The sequence below is a fragment of the Corvus hawaiiensis genome, chromosome 6 (assembly GCF_020740725.1).
Source record: "Corvus hawaiiensis isolate bCorHaw1 chromosome 6, bCorHaw1.pri.cur, whole genome shotgun sequence".
NCBI classification, from domain to species: Eukaryota; Metazoa; Chordata; class Aves; order Passeriformes; family Corvidae; genus Corvus; species Corvus hawaiiensis.
The window spans coordinates 59,726,974-59,743,900 of record NC_063218.1 but is presented as its reverse complement, the minus strand read 5'-3'; the positions used below and the strand labels follow the sequence as shown (position 1 = coordinate 59,743,900).

Here is a 16,927-nt window from a genome sequence, read left to right as displayed (position 1 = left end):
GATAGAAAGTGCTCTTCAAAATTTCAGTCCAAAGTTTTTTATTTGAGTTACAGACAGCTTTAAAAAGTTTTTTTTTGAAGTAAAGATTCCTTTACTTACAAAATACATGTGAATGCTGATACAGATACTGCATTTATTCCAGCTAAAGTGATGGAGACTTTGGAAAACAACTTGCTTAAGCTGTCTGATACAGAATACAGTGATCCATTTTTAGGTAAGTTCTTGTCTGAACTGAAATAATGACAAATTAATGATTCTTTGATTACACTTGCCATATTTAAGTGTGGAAAGGCCATACTTAACCTGAACTTCCATTTTTTTGAAAGAGGAGACTAAGTGTGACGAAAGAAATGTGTGCTGTCTTAACTTTCCTGATACTGTCTTAGCTTTTAGACTTAAAGTAAATAGGAACTAAAGACAGAGAAGTGTTGTACATTCAGTATGTCCTTTTCCCATAACAATACTTCATAATACAATCATTTGGAGCATGTACTTGAAATTCCTTTGAAGTTGTTATTATTCACTTATTTTTCTGGTATAGTCATGTCATTCACTGTTGTTGTGGCTGCAGTTCTGTTGTTTTTGTTTTCAGATATTTTATATATTTGCTTTAGATATTTACATATAAAAAGCATTAAAATTTGGGAAACAAATGAAAAAAGAAGTAATGCAGAAAATAACTATATTTCTGCTGCATTACTATCATTTTGATATTGTAATTAAGGCAGAGTAAGTAGGAAAGAAGTTATTCTTAGAATAATCCCATCCTTGTAACTGCAAATTGAATCTGTAAATACACATGGGTAGTAATTTACAGCTACCAAAATTAAGTAGTTTTGAAATTCCCTAGCCATCTACTTTACCCATACAGACACAAAGATATTGCTGCACCTTGCACAACTACTGCAAAACTACTATTTTTGCTCACAGTTGATGAAGCATCAAACTATAAATCGTAAAAAAAATACTTTTGTAGGTACTCCAGCAGTTTGCTGGAATTTGAAAAATAAGCTGATTAATGGGTATCATCATCTTAGTGAACATTTTCAAACTGCTCTCCTGAGAACATGAAAGCAAGCTGAATTAAGTGAATGTGGTGACTTTTTAATTAGGCAGTGTTGTAGAAATGTAGGCCAAATGGCTTTCTCCTCTTCCTGAGTTGTCTGTAGACAAACTTGTCTTGTGTGAAGGAGATTAACAGGCATCAGATAAAGGACTTCAGTGGAAAGCTTCTCTTTTATTTCAGTTGGCTATAGATGAGGCCATGAATCTGTTGGACAAGTTTAGTTAATGATGTTAATGGATTTAGGAAGTAAAAAGTTAATATATAATAACCTTTGTTACTTACACAGATAAGGACATTATGGATTTGTGTTATTTTTCCTCTGTCAGTTTTAGGTGTTAAGTAGTGTTTTTAGTTCGAGGAATTGGTAAATTCAATCAAAGTGATAGGCGTTTGTAGTGGGTTCGGTTTGTAACCGGGCAGAAACACCAATTTAGTGTAGTGGTTTGGTCCAAAATACTCATTACTGTTTATCTTCTGTGAGATAAGAATTAGGAGAAATGCAAAGCAGGCACCAAACTTGAAAGAATATAAAGAAGTTTATTAACAGACCTAAAAGAAGAAGGAAAAAAAAATTATACCACCTTCAGAACTCTCCTCCTCCCCACACCTTCCTCCCTTCTCCCACTGACAATGTGAAAAGACAATCCTTAAGATGTTCAGTCTGTTTACCACTTCCATAATAACCTTGTCCAGTCCATTTAGAAAGAGAAGTCTCTTCTTGCTCGTGCTATGAAAACAGTATCACACTGAGACAGCCGCCCGGGTTGGTTCTCTGCTCGCATGTGAGTCCCTTCCCCTGACTTGCAGCTTTTCCCACAACTGCTTTCGAGAGTCCACTCTTGAAGTTTTTTGGGTACAATTTTAAGGTTGAGCCGTTCAGAAACAAAAACAGAGGCCCTTCTCCTTCCCTGGGAGCAAAGGGTCTTCCTCATCTTCATCGTTAGGACTATCTCTGGGAGCATCTCTAGGAACTGAGGTTTTCCCCTTTCCCATTTGGAGCAAAAGTCCTCATCTGGTCCATCTCTAGGGACTGAGGTTTTCTCCTTTCCCGTTTGGAGCTGAAGTCCTCATCTGGTCCATCTCTCCCTGTCCAAACTTCTCATGAAATTACAGCTGCGTCAGCATGTGCCTATCTCAGCGCAGGTGCTTTTGCTTACGAGCTGAACACTCCACCTCCCATATCTTCATGAAATTACAACGGGATATGCTGACATATCCTAGCTTCACAACAGAATTTCAGCTTTAAGCATCTCCTCTTCCTCTTCCCTCAGGTTTTCAGCTCTTCACAGCAATAAAAGGGTTAATCTCACCTCGGCCTTGCAGCTGTGTGGCTTATCGCTCTTGGTCACCTGACCTGTGCCGGACAGAGGTGCCGCTTTGCTGAAATCTTGGCTGCAATGGAGAGGAGGGGGGGTTCCGAGCCGCTTTGGCTGCCCACAGCCCTGCTGGGGGGGGGGGGGGGGGGGGGGGGGGCGGGGAGGGTCATCCTGGAGCCCTGGCCTGGCCTGGCCTGGCCTGGCCTGAGCAGGGCCTGGGCTGGGCCCACTGGGCCCCGCACGGGGCCGCAGCCACCTGTCCCAGCGCCGGAAACAAGAGAGAGCTTGCGGGGGAGTTTGTCTATTCTTAAGTGTGTATCACAGAGGCAGTCACAACTTTAAGTGGCTTAAAGAATTGTCCGTATTCAGACTGGCCAGCTGATAGGTTCTATCAGGTCCCAGAGGAAGCTGTAAGCACCCCTTAGCAAGGACATCCCTTCCGGGACTGTGCTTGCTAACCTATGACAGCATTGAACTTCTATAACATATAATGTGAACTTTGAGGTTTCAGACATACGGGAATGCCCCTCCTCCTGACTCACTCACTCCCCTTCCACCTCTGGTAGGAGACACAAAAGGTGGAGATTACCAGGTTGAGATAAGAACAAAAGCAACACTCAGTAGCAATTAAAACATCACTAACTACTTTATTCTTTTTTAAATTCTTTTTTTCCCCCCTAATTTAGATTAGTTATGAGGATTTGTGCATAATAATTCATCTTTTAAGCAGGATTATCTGTCCTTCCTAGATAATGAACAATTTTGCTGTGACAGATACCTTGTATTCTGAATGTATCCTGAATCCAATTACTACAACGTTTATATATAAAAAACTCCATATTTGTGTGCCATGCTGCAATACAGTGAAGTGACAAATGAAGAGCTGAAGCAAAACTAACAATCCCAACAAAGACTCATAATAACTGCATGATAAAAACTTTTTTTCAGTGCTCAATTACAGAAGTGTTTGTAAGTCAATTTTGTGATGTCATGGTAAATTGAAATGGACGTATCTATATATGTATTTATATGTATAACCTATGCAATATGTACAATGATTACATGAAAAGAGGGACTGAAAGATGACAGAAGATATGATTCAAGAAAAGCAAGTTCAGTTTCTGCGTCAACAGAAATACGATGTTTTCATTATGCCTTCTAGAATAATTTTCTCACAACTTTGTGGTCAGTGCCTGCATACATAAGTGCTGTGACATCTGTTCTGATTGTGTAGTGAGATGGATGAAAAGCTGCATTAGAACAGTTTGTCCTATATCCAGAGTTGTCCAGCTCCCATATTAGAGCTGGTTCATGCCTGGAGAGCTGGCAGTATGGATGAAGAAGCTATGTAAGCTATTCAGTGCTCATTGAAACATAATAAGGATTAGTCTTTGGACTTAGTATTGCGATTCAAAATATTGATCTGCTTTAGGCATTTAATCTGCCTCTACCAGTACTATACACCATCTTAACTCCTCTAAAGAGCAATAATATATGCCTGACACCCATTTTAAAAAATGAGAAATATTCTGTGTAATGGTTACCACTGTCTGAAAGTTCATAAGAAATTGTACATTAAGAAAAGTCTGCGTTCGTCTGTTACAATAGTTTTTCATACCGAAATATACATACACAGGTAGATGAAAACTTTTTGCGGGTGCCTTGGGGTTCAGTCTGGACCAGGCGTAGACGGACGGAGACGAGAGATCTCTGAAGTCAGATCTTGGAACATGCGGTTTATTGCATAGGGCGTGGGTATAGGGGCACTGCTTAGAGCTGCCAGCTGCAGCTCTGAGCAGGCCCAAGAGAGCAAGAGAGTAAGCGGGTAAGTAAAGAGAGAGAGAGAGAGCGAGACAGGAATGAGAGTGAAGAAGTAGTAGTGATGAGAATAGAATGGAATCGTGAAGTCCTGGTTACAATACAATAAATCATCTTCTGTACTGAATATTCTAATTGTCACTAACCAATCTAATACAAGATACAAATCCTATAGCATTTACATACAGCCTATAAGAGTTCTTATATTACCATAGAGTGTTACATCTTAACTCCTAAAAACTACTCTTTGGACCCCTTCTGCTGAGCTAGTAGGGTCTGCTCTGACCCTTGGACCTGCCTGCAAGCAGAGGGTATTGTTCAATCAAGAGGGGATTACCTTCAGTCGGCCATACCATTGTTTTCCAGTTGTTCAGTAACTAAGACTTGGTATTTCAAAAATGGCTTTCATTTCGATGTCGCCTGTAGTTTTCATATTCCCAAAATCTTTTGTCAGGCAATCATATTTATAAGGCTTTCCTGTTTCATCTTCCCCAGCACTTTTCTATGTTATGTGTATAATATAGTATTCCAGATGCACAGCAAAATAAAATAACACCGAAATCCATCACAATGTCATTTATATAGATGTCTAGTGATGTTCTTCTCCAAGATATTTACTTTTTCTAGGAATAAAATTGGGACAGAAGGGAATTATTTTCTTGACCAATAATCTCTTTCTTACTAAAGCTTTGCAAAGCTTGCAAAGCTTGTCCTTAAATGTGTAAAGGCTCAAAGGATTGAGTATAGAGTCATCATATCAAAGTTTGTGAAACAGAAACTATTTAGGAATATTTATATTAATTTTCCTGTCCATAATTATGCCACATTTCATTTGAAACCCTTTTGCTACCATACACTATTGTGTATGTATAAAATATATTGGTGGATTGCATGTTACAGAGAAATCAGGACAAGTGCTTTTCATTCCCTGTCATAAAATTGAAATGCACTCTTGGGCCTTCAGAAAAGTATGATAGTAAGAAAGATAGGCATGCAGTTAAGAAGACCCAAAAAGAAAGATTCAAAATGTGGACTTAGATATCTATTTCTAAACTGAATACTTCTGCATTTTTGTGTAAAGGGATTTCCAGAAAAGAAATTGTCTCCAATGCTTTATCGTGTAAGTGACCTTACAAGGCAAATCTTATTGTCATGCATTAAGTGTTGCCAAATTGTATGTCAGGAAGTGTTGATAGGTTTTTGTGATGTATGAAGACTGAAGTTAGTCATCCTGCCTCTATATAACAAGATAGCAAAACAAAGCAACTGCTAGGATGAAGAGATCTGTTATTTGCTTAATTAATGCTTGAGTCTTTTTAAAACCACTTTATACTTGACTGTGGATCCAAGGTGACATTATTTAGTTACATGTTCCGTTGTTTTAACAATTATATGGGTGTATCTGCTTTAAGTTTGTACTTAATTAAAGTGAAGTCCTTGACATACCAAATTGAATACTGAAATTCCCACAGATTTTATTGAGATAAGATTTGGACTCTACATATAGAATTAGAAGCTTATAACCCTTTTCTTTGATTTAATACCCTTCTCCTTCTTTGCAATTCAGCTTTTTTTTTTCTGTCTTATTTTTATAGTATTGGTAAAAGCTAAACCATTTCATACAGAAGCTTTTCTGACTCAGAGTCATAATAGCATATTAATTTTCCTTTCTGTAACAGGTCACTTGGGAAAATTGTATACCTAATTTTAATAACTTTTTTCATAAAACTTTTTCTGCGACAACAGTTCCAAAAGCTCTCAACCACCACAAAAGTTTTAATTAACATAATTGAATAGATCAAATACATCAGCAAGATGCCGTTAATTGGTTATACTAATTTAAAAATGCACTATAGTTGCTTTGTATTGTAATACTGCAAGCACATAGTCTTTTAAATGTAAGGTTTTGTAAAATGATTGATATTTAAATCTTTCTCCTGTTAGTAGATACTCTGAAAACTGATACAAAGAGGTCGTGTAAAGGCTCATGTACATTCTGTTTGCATTAGTGAGAATCATTTACCTGAACAGCTGTATTGGGTTTGTGTGGTAAGTATTAGGTAGCTGGGCAGGGCTTCAAGGGTGGCTTCTATAAGAAGCTGCTAGAAGCTTCCCTTATGTCTGATAGAGCCAATGGCAGCCACCTCCAAGACAGACCTACTGCTAGGCAAGGCTGAACTCATCAGTGACAGTGGAAGCACCTCTGGGATAATACATTTAAGAAGGGAGGAAAAAAATATACAAGGGCGACTTCAACTGGAACAGAGATTCTCTTGCAACCTGTGATAAAGACCATGGTGAGGTAGACTGTGCCCCTGCAACCCATGGAGGACCATGGTGGAGCAGAGATGCACCAGCAGCTCATGGAGGACCCCATGCTGGAGCAGGTTACAGCTTCAAGGGGCTGTGGGAAGCCCATGCTAGAGTAGGCTCATGACAGGACCTGTGAAGAGAGGAGCCCATACTGGAGTAGGTTTGCTGTCAGGACTTGTGATCCCATGCTAGGGCAGTCTTTTCCTGAGGGACTGCACCCTGTGTAAGGAACCCATGCTGAAGTGGTTCATAAGTGGCTGTGGCCTGTAAGAAGAACTCGTGTTGGAACAGTTTATGGGCTGTTCCTGATGGAGGAACCTTATTCTGAAGCAGGTGAAGACTATGAGCAGTTCCCCCTTGAGGAGGAAGGAGAAGCACAGTGTGTGATGAACTGACCGCTGACGCGATGCGAGGAGGGGGGGTGGAAAGAGCATTGCGGCCGTCCCGATCGTGTCCTTGTCAGAGCAGCTCTGGGGGGTTGCCGCACAAACGCACTCGGACACACTCTAACACACCGTAGTTGGTGGATACTCGCAACCACTCATACACACAGAGCCGGACAGCTCCTGCAGCGTCGTCGGGGACAAAGAGGTGGGAGGGGTCCTTTGTATGGAGTTCCAAGGGGTTTATTGGCGTCCCCACTCAAAGGGATCCAGGAACAAAGAACACAGAATACTGAGGGGTCCGGGGTTTTATCCAGAGCGGCACTGGGGGCAGCCAGAACATCAAGGACCAATCTTCTGGGGGCCAAGGTGTGGAGAGGACATGGGGTGACAGGACAGTGACCAGTGGGGAAGGTGAGGGGTCCAGGAACCAGTGGGGTATTAAGGAAAGGAGAACTGTCTAGAACATGGACTTAAAAGGGGTAAAAGGGGGTGGTCTGAGCCTGCCCACCAGCGGACCTCCACTGTTTTGGGGTTCTGTGGCTCCTTGGTGACTCCTGTGGTGCACTTAACCACTGCAACATCTCCCCCTTCTTTACTCAAAAAGAAGGCTTTTCCCACAGGCCTCAACAAAAAACTCTTAAGACGACTAAAAAGAAATAATACCAGAAAAATGATCAAAATTGCCCATAGGGTGGTTGATAATTGAGGGCACCCAACCCGACAGTCCCCGCTTTCCCAGGTGTCCGTCAAACCATCTGCCTACATCCTTCTTTAGGTCTTTTATCTGGTTCTGCATCTTCTGGATCATCATGTGGATGCTCTGGCTATGTGAGGAAGGGTTGAAACAACAGAGTCCCTCGAACTCCTTGCAGCCGTGCCCATGTGCCAGTAACAGGAAGTCGATTGCAGCCCTGTTCTGGAGCGTGGCCTGCCTGGTGGTTTCCTCGTCTTCGAGGAGCTGGCTGAGTGCACTCGATGTTAAATTGGCTTGCTTGCCAAGCTAGCACTCAAGGTGACCAATATCACCTAAGGCCTTGGCGGCCACCACCCATGGAAGGAATAGGGATGCCATGGCCTTCTTTGTATGAGACCAAATGACAATTTCACTATTACAATTTTCATCCAATTGTTGAATCGATCTCTTTTGGCGGGCCAACTGAGTTCTGTTACGCCAATTGATAATTTGGGTTTTGTTGGGTGCTCGCAGGGTAAGCTGCCCAAGAGTGCACGGCCCTCCTCGAAGACAGGAAGGGATTCCAGCCCAAACCCTGTCTCCGCAAATAAGAAACACTCCCTGGGGGAGCATTCTAGATTCGATAGTGGATGCTGACAGCGTGGGGCTGGTGTAATCACACCAGCAGACAGCATCATACTCTCTTTTCGTGGGGTTGACCTCTTTGGTGTAACTCTTTTTGTTATATGCCAATTTGAGCCACTCAGAGTTGGTTAATTTGTATCTGAATTGGACACAATAAGTGGCTTTGGAGGACCCCAGTAAGGCCAGTTCTCGGGGCTCCTCTAGTGCCTGTGGCAATATCTTTGTCCACTGGTCCCAGGTGTCCACTGGGTTGGGCCTCTTATTGGCAAAGGAGTAGTCGTTAGGCTGGAGGAGGATCCCCACCAGGCAGGTGGACAATGGGTCTTCCACACCAGTCATTGAAAAGCATGTGTGGTCTTGGTTAATGGCCTCAGCCAATGTGACCCAAACGTTGGCCTTCAGCTGTGGGATGATCCACGCAACAACATATGGTGTTACTGATGCCTTTTCCTGGTCTTAAAATCAAGAGTCAAACACAGTTAGAAGGGAAAAAGGGATTTTACCTTGGTATTTATTTTAAGGATCCTTAGGTGTACTATGTCCAGGTCCAATGCACTGAAATGCAGACGGCAATGCACACCCCCAGAAGATCTGGTATAACCTTATAGGTCTTACTAATTAGCATATCAATCAAAAATTCCCCAGTGAGAGGCTTGAATGAGCCCCCCTTCCCAAGGAACCTTCCCCTGGATGGTTCTATCTTAGTTTACAGAATGTGTTGTGGAGAAGACCTTGGTGTCTGGGGCACACTAACCCCTACCTACAAAGCTTCTAAAATGTTTAGTCTCTTAGCTGAACAAACAAGTCCAAGAATGTAGGCAAAAAGCACTAAGAGTACAGAGGTTGTATAAAGGTATAACAGGGTTATAAAAGAAAAGGCAAAAAATCTTCATGGCATCATTATGACGCAGGAGATCATGATGAGGCAGAGGTAGGTCTCCATCCTGGCAGAATGGGGTTTTCTGGGCAGGCTCCTCTGTGGGGTTGTAAATAAAGCTAACATAAATCAGGATCAAAAACATTAAAAACCTTACAACTTGTTGGTTCCCCTTTTAACTTTTCCTTCCCTCTGTTTCCCCCCTCTTCAAAAAAAAGGTAAGTAAGGGGCTTAGGGTAAGTGAGGGATCATGGGTTGGGGAAACACATGAGGGAAGGCAACAGGGGCACACTGTCTGGAGGTGGCGCAAGTTTGCTGTTGCTGTGGCCTGTCTACTTGCGCCAATGTCTCCTCCAGGCAGCACTTGTCTCGTCCTGAAGTGGTGTTGTTTCTTGTGTTTTGTCTCCGGTCTCCTCAGGGGTTGCTGCTGATGGTCCTAGGTAGGGCTTTACATTTCCTCCCAGCACCCACTTTGGTCCTGTAGGGGTGGAAACACACGCATAATCCCTTCTCCAGGTAATGAGCTGGAAAGGGCCCTGGATCTGATGGCTGTCGGGGTCTTTGATCAATACCAGTGGTTGCTCCTTTAATTTGGCTTGTGTCAAATTAGTGAAGTACCAGAATACAGGAGGGGTTGGCTCTGAGAATGAGTTATTCAAAAAGTTTATTGTGAAAGGAGCCTTACAGAGTCTCACAATGGGAGAGTTAACCTCTGTTACTCCATGTTGTTGATCAAGGACCCTCTTGATGGTTTGATGGGCTCTTTTGACAATGGACTGTCCTGAGGGGGAATGAGGAATGCCCATGGTGTGCCCCACGTACTAAAAAATTCCTGTAGCTGTTTAGAGACATATGCAGGACCATTATCCATCTTGATTTCAGCAGGTGCACCCAGGGTGGCAAATGCAAGGAGAAAATGTTTGGTGACATCTTTTGTCTTTTCTCCTGCATGGGCAGAGGCAAACATGGCCCCTGAGAAGGTGTCGATGGAGACGTGTACATATTTCAATCTCCTGAATTGGGGAACATGAGTTACATCGGTTTGCCAGAGTTCACAGCTACCTAGGCCTCGGGGGTTTACCCCTAAGCCTAATGATGGGACCTGGTAGCTCTGTCAGCTTGGACATGTCACCACAATCACCCTCATTTGATCTCTGTGGAGATCAAACATCCTGATGAGGGCAGGAGCATTCTGGTGGAAAAATTGGTGGCTGAATTTTGCCTGTTGGAAAGTGTTGGGTACATTGGGACTTAGTACCGGCATTGCCAGAGCATTAGCTCTCCTGTTCCTTTCAGTGATGGAGCCTGGGAGATCAGTGTGCGACCACATGTGGATCACATGAAAAGGTTGCTCTTGGTGGGAGAGGAGATAGACCAGTTTCAAGAGCAATTGGTACAGCTTTGAATTTGCAACTTCCTTCAACAAGGCATGCTCCGCCCTGGCAGTTACTCCAGCCACATAGGCCGAATCTGTGACCAGATTAAAGGGTTCCTGGAACCTCTCAAAAGCTCTAACCACGGCTGCCAATTCTGCAGTTTGTGGTGATCCTTCCCCCACCTGGACATCAGACTCCCACATCTGTGTCTGAGAATCCCACCAAGTCATGACCGAATTATGGGATACTCCTGAGCCATCGGTAAAAACAGTTAGAGCTTTGAGTGGGGTTTTGCTTTGAAGTTGTTTTGGGGCCAAATTGAAAGTTGTGTTAAACAACTTCTATTTGGGCTTGTGAATTGAGATTTGGCCTGGGTAGCTGTCCAGAGCGAGCTGGAGGTGCTCGTTTGTCTGGAGCAAATGCTCCGGGACACCAACAGTCAGTGGCAAATGAATGCATGCAAAGTCGCACCCAGCAAGGGTAGGGAGGCGAGCTGTGGCTCTCATGATTAATTGAGCCATCAATTCCTGTGGTGTCGTTTTGGACGGCTGATGCGACAGAAAGATCCACTCTATGATCAAGAGGGGGGTAAAGACCCCCTTCAGGAGATTGAACAGGGGAGCGAGGTCCTCTGTCGTAACACCCAGCAGGGAGCGGACCCAGTTGATAAGAACCACAGAGCTGATGGAGGTCTCTCAGGGTCCTGGGGTTGTCCCGGATGGTCAGCTGCTGGGGTACGATGGTCTGTTCACTGGTGCTGAGTCCCAGGTACGTCCATGGGCAGGTGTGCTGGATCTTCTCAGGATGAACTTCAGATCCTGCCTTCTCGACTTGGACAGTATTTTCCAGTGTCAAGTCCAGTCATTGTTCTTCCGGTGCACATAACAGGATGTCATCCATATAGTGGAGGATTATTGATTTTGGGAGTGATTTCTGAACTGGGGACAGACAGGACACGGGCAACGTACCACTGGCAGATGGTGGGTGAGTTCTTCATGCCTTGTGGCAGAACTTGCCAGTGGTATCTGCGCATCGGGGCTTGCTGGTTTATAGATGGAATGGAAAAGGCATTCGGGGGGCATCACCGTGGGTGTAGGGGGATATTGAGAAAACAATCCTTCAAAGTCTGTAATGGCAAGCTTCCATTGCTGAGGCAACATTAAGGGCGAGGGTAGGCTGGGTTGCAAGGGACCCATATCCTCAATTACCTCATTGATTTTACGAAGGTCGTGGAGGAGCCTTCACCTGTCCTTGCCTGGTTTCTTTAGCACAAAGACAGAGGAGATCCAAGGGCTATTAGATGGTATGATATGACCCTTGGAAAGCTGCTCCTCCACAGGGGACTCAAGAGCACTCAAATTTTCCAGGGACAGAGGCCACTGGTCCACCCACATAGGATTATCTGTCTTCCACATGAGCTGCGGGGTGGTGTGCTCCACAGTGACCCCGACTAAAAATCCCAGGATGGTGGTGGGATTTCCAGTGGGATAAATTGGGATATTGGGACATTGGGATAAAAGGTCCCTACCCCAAAGCGTAAACCCTGAGTTGATGACAAATGGCCGGACGGATGCAATGTGACCATCTGGGCCCTCGATGACAATATCATTAGTACTCCGCATAGAAGTACTATCCCTATCCCAGTGACCCTCCCGTTTACTGGCTTCAAGCCCCATTATTTGGGCCACTTGGCACTGGAGACCACGGTGATATTTGCTCCAGCATTGACCATTCTGGTCAGGGTGGCCGTGGAGTGCCAACTGAGCAGTTTGCAGTTTATAGTTGGTTTGTTCTGTCCCACAGTTTTCGCCCACCATATAAACAGGGTCTTGTGGCACCAGGGATAGTCGTCTGGGATCATGACCGCCTGTGCGACCACCTGTCCTCTAGGAAGGAACCAGGGTGGGTTCTGGCAGGAAACTAGAATGGTAACGTCTCCACCTGGTTCCAGCCTTTTGATCTCAGGAATTACAAACAGTTCAGGTGGGCTCCGTGCAGGGTCTCCCAAGATCAAAATGTCTGTGTCTATGTCTGAGAGTGTGTTTGCCTTTGCTGATATTTGCCACTGAGCCCCTGTGGTGAATTGGAGAGTCACTCACCAGGTCCAAGCATATTCTTGCTGCCCCTCATGGTGATGTTTTTGCACAGTCACAGTCCAGGTATAGGGTAGTAGGACAGGGAGGAATGGCTGATGAATTTCTGTCTTCACGCTGGGCCGTCCCACGCTCTAGTGCCCGTTTCCCTGTGTTCCGGTTTGGCCAAATTTAGAAATACATCCTCTGAGAGAAGGCAGGTCACTACCTCTCCCCCATCAGGTTCAGGAAAAATAAATTTTCCTCGAAGGAAAGTGAAGGAGATAAAAACTATTAACAAAAACACGGGAAAAGGAAAATAATGCTAAATAATAAAATCTTCCACTGTGGAGGAAAAACCTGGGAAAGTGTTCGAGTCCTCCCTTTGGTCTCCTCGGAGCTGGGGCTTGGCCCAGGGCCAGGCCCTCTGTGCCCAGTGGAAAGTCCTCCTGATGTGCTCTGATGTTGAAGCAGTCCAGTAGAAAAGGGAGAAAATCCGAAATTCCAGGGAAGGAAAAACAAAGTTCAGCTCTCAGTCTCTCTCCGGGGAAAAAGAAACTGAAACAACTGGCCAAAAGCTGACTGGAAAGCAGCAAGCCGGGTTCTTCCTTGCTTCCCTGCCGCAGCTGAAAAAAAAAGTCACTATCTCTGTGTGACCTTGAAAAAGCTGCAAACTGCTTTGAGAAAGTTTTGCTCAGTTTTTCCTTCCCCCTCTCAGGCTCAGTTTAAAGGCATAGAAAGGCACAAGAATTAATTTCTGGGCGTAGGGCAGCGATATGGGATACACATCATAAAGTCACCCCAAGACACCCTGGTGTCCCTGGTGGTGCCATCTGGAGGTGTGACAGTCTGAAACAGCAGTCTTGGGAATTAGATTAGTTTTCTTGTGCTCAGGGCAATTTTTGGCAAAATGTCCCAAATTCCCGCAGTTGTAACAGCAGGGCGTGTTCTTAAAGTCTTTGTTTGAGGCCAAGGCCCCCACCACTCCTCCCACTGGTGCTGGCGAGGGTGCTGTTTCTGTAGTTGCCAGCTTTTTTCAGGCCTCAATCATTTGATCCAGAGTCGGGGTCAGGTCTAACAGGAGAGCCCTTAACACCTGCTGGCAACACTCATTGGTGTTTGCCCTTGCCAAAACACAGAGCAGCTCTTGCTGGGCCTCTATGTTTTCAACTTGTCTCCCCACCGACTCTTTTAATTGATCAATGAATTTAATAAAGGTCTCTCCTGGGGCCTGCTTAACATGGGAAAATCTTACAGAGGGCGTGACATCAATGAGAGTGAGCGACAATGCTAGCTCAGCCATTTTCTTTAGGTCTCCCAGGACCAGCTCTGGCAGTTTGAGGGCCTGATCTTGGGGCTTTTCCAGGTTACCTTCACTGCAAAGGTGTTCCACAGTGAATGGTTCCTGGTGGGATCCCTCTGATAGCATGAGAGGAGATCCCGGAGTAATCTCCTCCATGTCCTTTCCCACAGCAGGTATTCTGCTGGGGAACGGAAATACGACCTGATGGTTTTGACGTCATGTGGAACCAGGGTGTTGGTGGTGAAGGTAGCCTGTACCACGCTTTTAAAATAGGGGGATTCCCTCCCAAACTCCTTGCCTGCCTTGCACAGCTCCTTTAAATGTGCATATGGGAATGGCTCCCATCGGGGGTTCTCTGCCCCGTTATACAAAACCAGGGCAGCCATAAATCCCCCTTCTCTGCCCACCTCCCGGTTCTCACCCCTCCTACTTCCAGCCTGAAGAGCGTGGGAACCGGAAGGGGCGGCGTGGGAACCTGAAGTGGGTTGGTTCTCAGGGGCGGAGCCACTGATGGAGGGGGCGGGAACTTGGGTGAAGCCCGTAACTGGAAGGGGAATCCCAGAGACAGGGGACCACCGACATGGTTACACCCATCGACATCACCAGGGGCGGAGACAAGGAGGAGCTGCACATTTCAGTGGGAAAATGGGATAGGGACGGGGACAAAATGGCGGATCTGGCCATGCGGTTGGCGCCATTTTGTGGAGCCACCGAGGGGGACACTACAGGGAAAGAGGGCATAGGCTGAAAGGTTTGGGGAGAGCTCAGGGCAGCATGGCCAGTGCTGTCCTGAAAAGGGTGCTGAGGGGACCTAAAAAAGTCAGAGGGACGGTAGCACCTCTGCACTGGGTAGTGGGCTACACCTTCCAATCCCCCCGAAAGGGGTTAGTAGGATGAGGAGCACAGGGAGAGGGCAGAGGCAGAGGAGCAACTTCAACAAAGGGATTCAAACTACCCGATGCTCCCAAGTCGTTCCCTGCATCCTTAACTGATTTATAAATTAAAACCAACAAAGGAAAAACTTCCCCGCCGAATCATCCTCATTTCTTTTTAAACCTGTTAACTTCTCCCCCACTTTATCCCAGAACTCAAGCGATTTAACTGATTTAACTGACACATTAGGAAAAAACTGAAAGATCCATTGCACAAAACGTTTTAAAAAACCCTTAGAAAACTTAAATCTGCCTGCTTTAAGGGAACCTGCAACTTGTATGTACACCTCTCTTTGGGACAGGACAGCCTAGCACCCATCTTCCCCCAAAAAACCCTCACTCATCACTGAGAGGGAAAGGAAAAAAAACCTCAAAGGCGCCCTGTGGAGCTTCACTCACCAAAATGCTGAGTCCTTGATTCCAAAGTTCCCACGGGAACAAAAGAAGCTCTCGGTAGGGTCCCCTGGCTTCAACTGGTCCCTCTCCCCTGGAGGGGTATCAGTTGTCTCTCAGAACAGGTCCGATAAAACTTGGATCTGTCTTCAGAGGCGCGGCTGCACCAAATGCAAACTCCTGACAGCCAGCTGTCAGGGATGCTTTTTGGGACTCTCCTCAGAGGTCCCTGTTCAGGTGCTACGTGATGCAATGTGAGTGGGGGGGTGGAAAGAGCATCGTGTCTGTCCCAATCACATCCTTGTTGAAGCAGCTCTGGGGGGTGCTGTGCAAACACACTTGGACACACTCTGACACACTGTAGTAGGTGGATACTCGCAGCCACTCACACACACACAGCTGGACAGCTCCTGCAGCGTCACTGGGGATAAAGAGGTGGGAGGGGTCCTTTGTATGGAGTTCCAAGGGGTTTATTGGCGTCCCCACTCAAAGGGATCCAGGAACAAAGAACACAGAATACTGAGGGGTCCGGGGTTTTATCCAGAGCGGCACTGGGGGCAGCCAGAACATCAAGGACCAATCTTCTGGGGGCCAAGGTGTGGAGAGGACATGGGGTGACAGGACAGTGACCAGTGGGGAAGGTGAGGGGTGGAACAAGGGGACCAGGAACCAGTGGGGTATTAAGGAAAGGAGAACTGTCTAGAACATGGACTTAAAAGGGGTAAAAGGGGGTGGTCTTAGACCTCTGAGCCTGCCCACCAGCGGACCTCCACTGTTTTGGGGTTCTGTGGCACCTTGGTGACTCCTGTGGTGCACTCAAGCACTGCAACAGACCGCAACTCCCATTTCCCATCCCCTTGTGTTGCACCTGCAAATTTAAGTCCAGGAAGGGTGGGTGTCTTGGTTTGAAAGACAGGTGTCTGCTAAGGAAGGCAGGAGCCCCCCTTGGAATGGCAGATGCGACCCCCCTTCCCTCTGAGTTATTATAATTTTGAAGTCAAGGGGCTTTTTAGGCAAAGACGTGGGAAATAGGAATAACAGTTCTTTACTATTCTATATCTATATGTGTATAACCAGTCAAACAAACAACAATAACTATGGCAGTAACAGCAAACAATCACAAACTCAGTCTCAGCCTTCTCGGCTGTCAGGCCCTTTCCCCTTGGGTGCAGTTCCGGTTGCAGCCGGTAGGGGTGCCGGCGGCTCCCAGTGAGCAGGGCAGGTGCGATGGTTCCCCCACGGCTGCAGGGGGCGCTCCGGAGCGAACTCGGGGAGCGTGTGGCACTGGTGGCCTGGGATCCTGGGAAGGGATGGAACAAAAAAGCTTCACAAACCCCTGGGCAGCCAATCCCGGTGTCTGGCCGGACCCTTGGCAACAGCAGACTGGAACAGCAGGCTGGAACGGCAGGGACAAGCACAAATCCTGGGTGGCAGATGAGATGTATCCAAATGGGGAACCCCCCGGAGGTCCGGGCAGGCAGAGCGAGCAGGGCTACAATGTAGTGAAGGCTCGAAGCAACAGTGCAGCAGGGCGGCCAGGGCCCGGCTGCCTGTGGGGTAGGGAAGGCGGGCTGGGGATCCTGGGGTTTTTCCTCTGACAGAAGGAAAAGCAGCTGACGAAACAGCCTCTCTCTCTGTCCAAACGCCGGGACCAACTGCCCGCACACCCAGGTGAAACAAGAGTAGCCAGATGCACCCCACCCCCATAGGCACCTCTTTTGTTTTTTTAAGTACCCAGCAATTTGTCTCCCCAGCAA

At 46.0% G+C, this 16,927-nt stretch overlaps 1 protein-coding gene and 1 long non-coding RNA gene across 5 annotated transcripts in view; both read left to right on the top strand.

Moving 5' to 3' along the window:
• The window catches only part of ANO3 (anoctamin 3), a 211,682-nt gene that overhangs the window by 118,085 nt on the left and 76,670 nt on the right, over positions 1-16,927 (top strand). For 3 of the 4 annotated variants that reach the window (XM_048306869.1, XM_048306871.1, XM_048306872.1), the window contains exon 3: positions 143-214. The exons of the other annotated variant lie outside the window; for it this stretch is intronic. In XM_048306869.1, coding sequence (XP_048162826.1) covers positions 143-214 — 72 coding nt within the window. The remainder of the gene's footprint in view (positions 1-142; positions 215-16,927) is intronic. 4 annotated transcript variants of the gene reach the window in all.
• Positions 1,978-16,784, top strand: LOC125327446. The gene is made up of 3 exons (XR_007204259.1): positions 1,978-1,987; positions 11,053-11,058; positions 16,698-16,784. It is a non-coding gene; the product is annotated as an uncharacterized LOC125327446 (long non-coding RNA).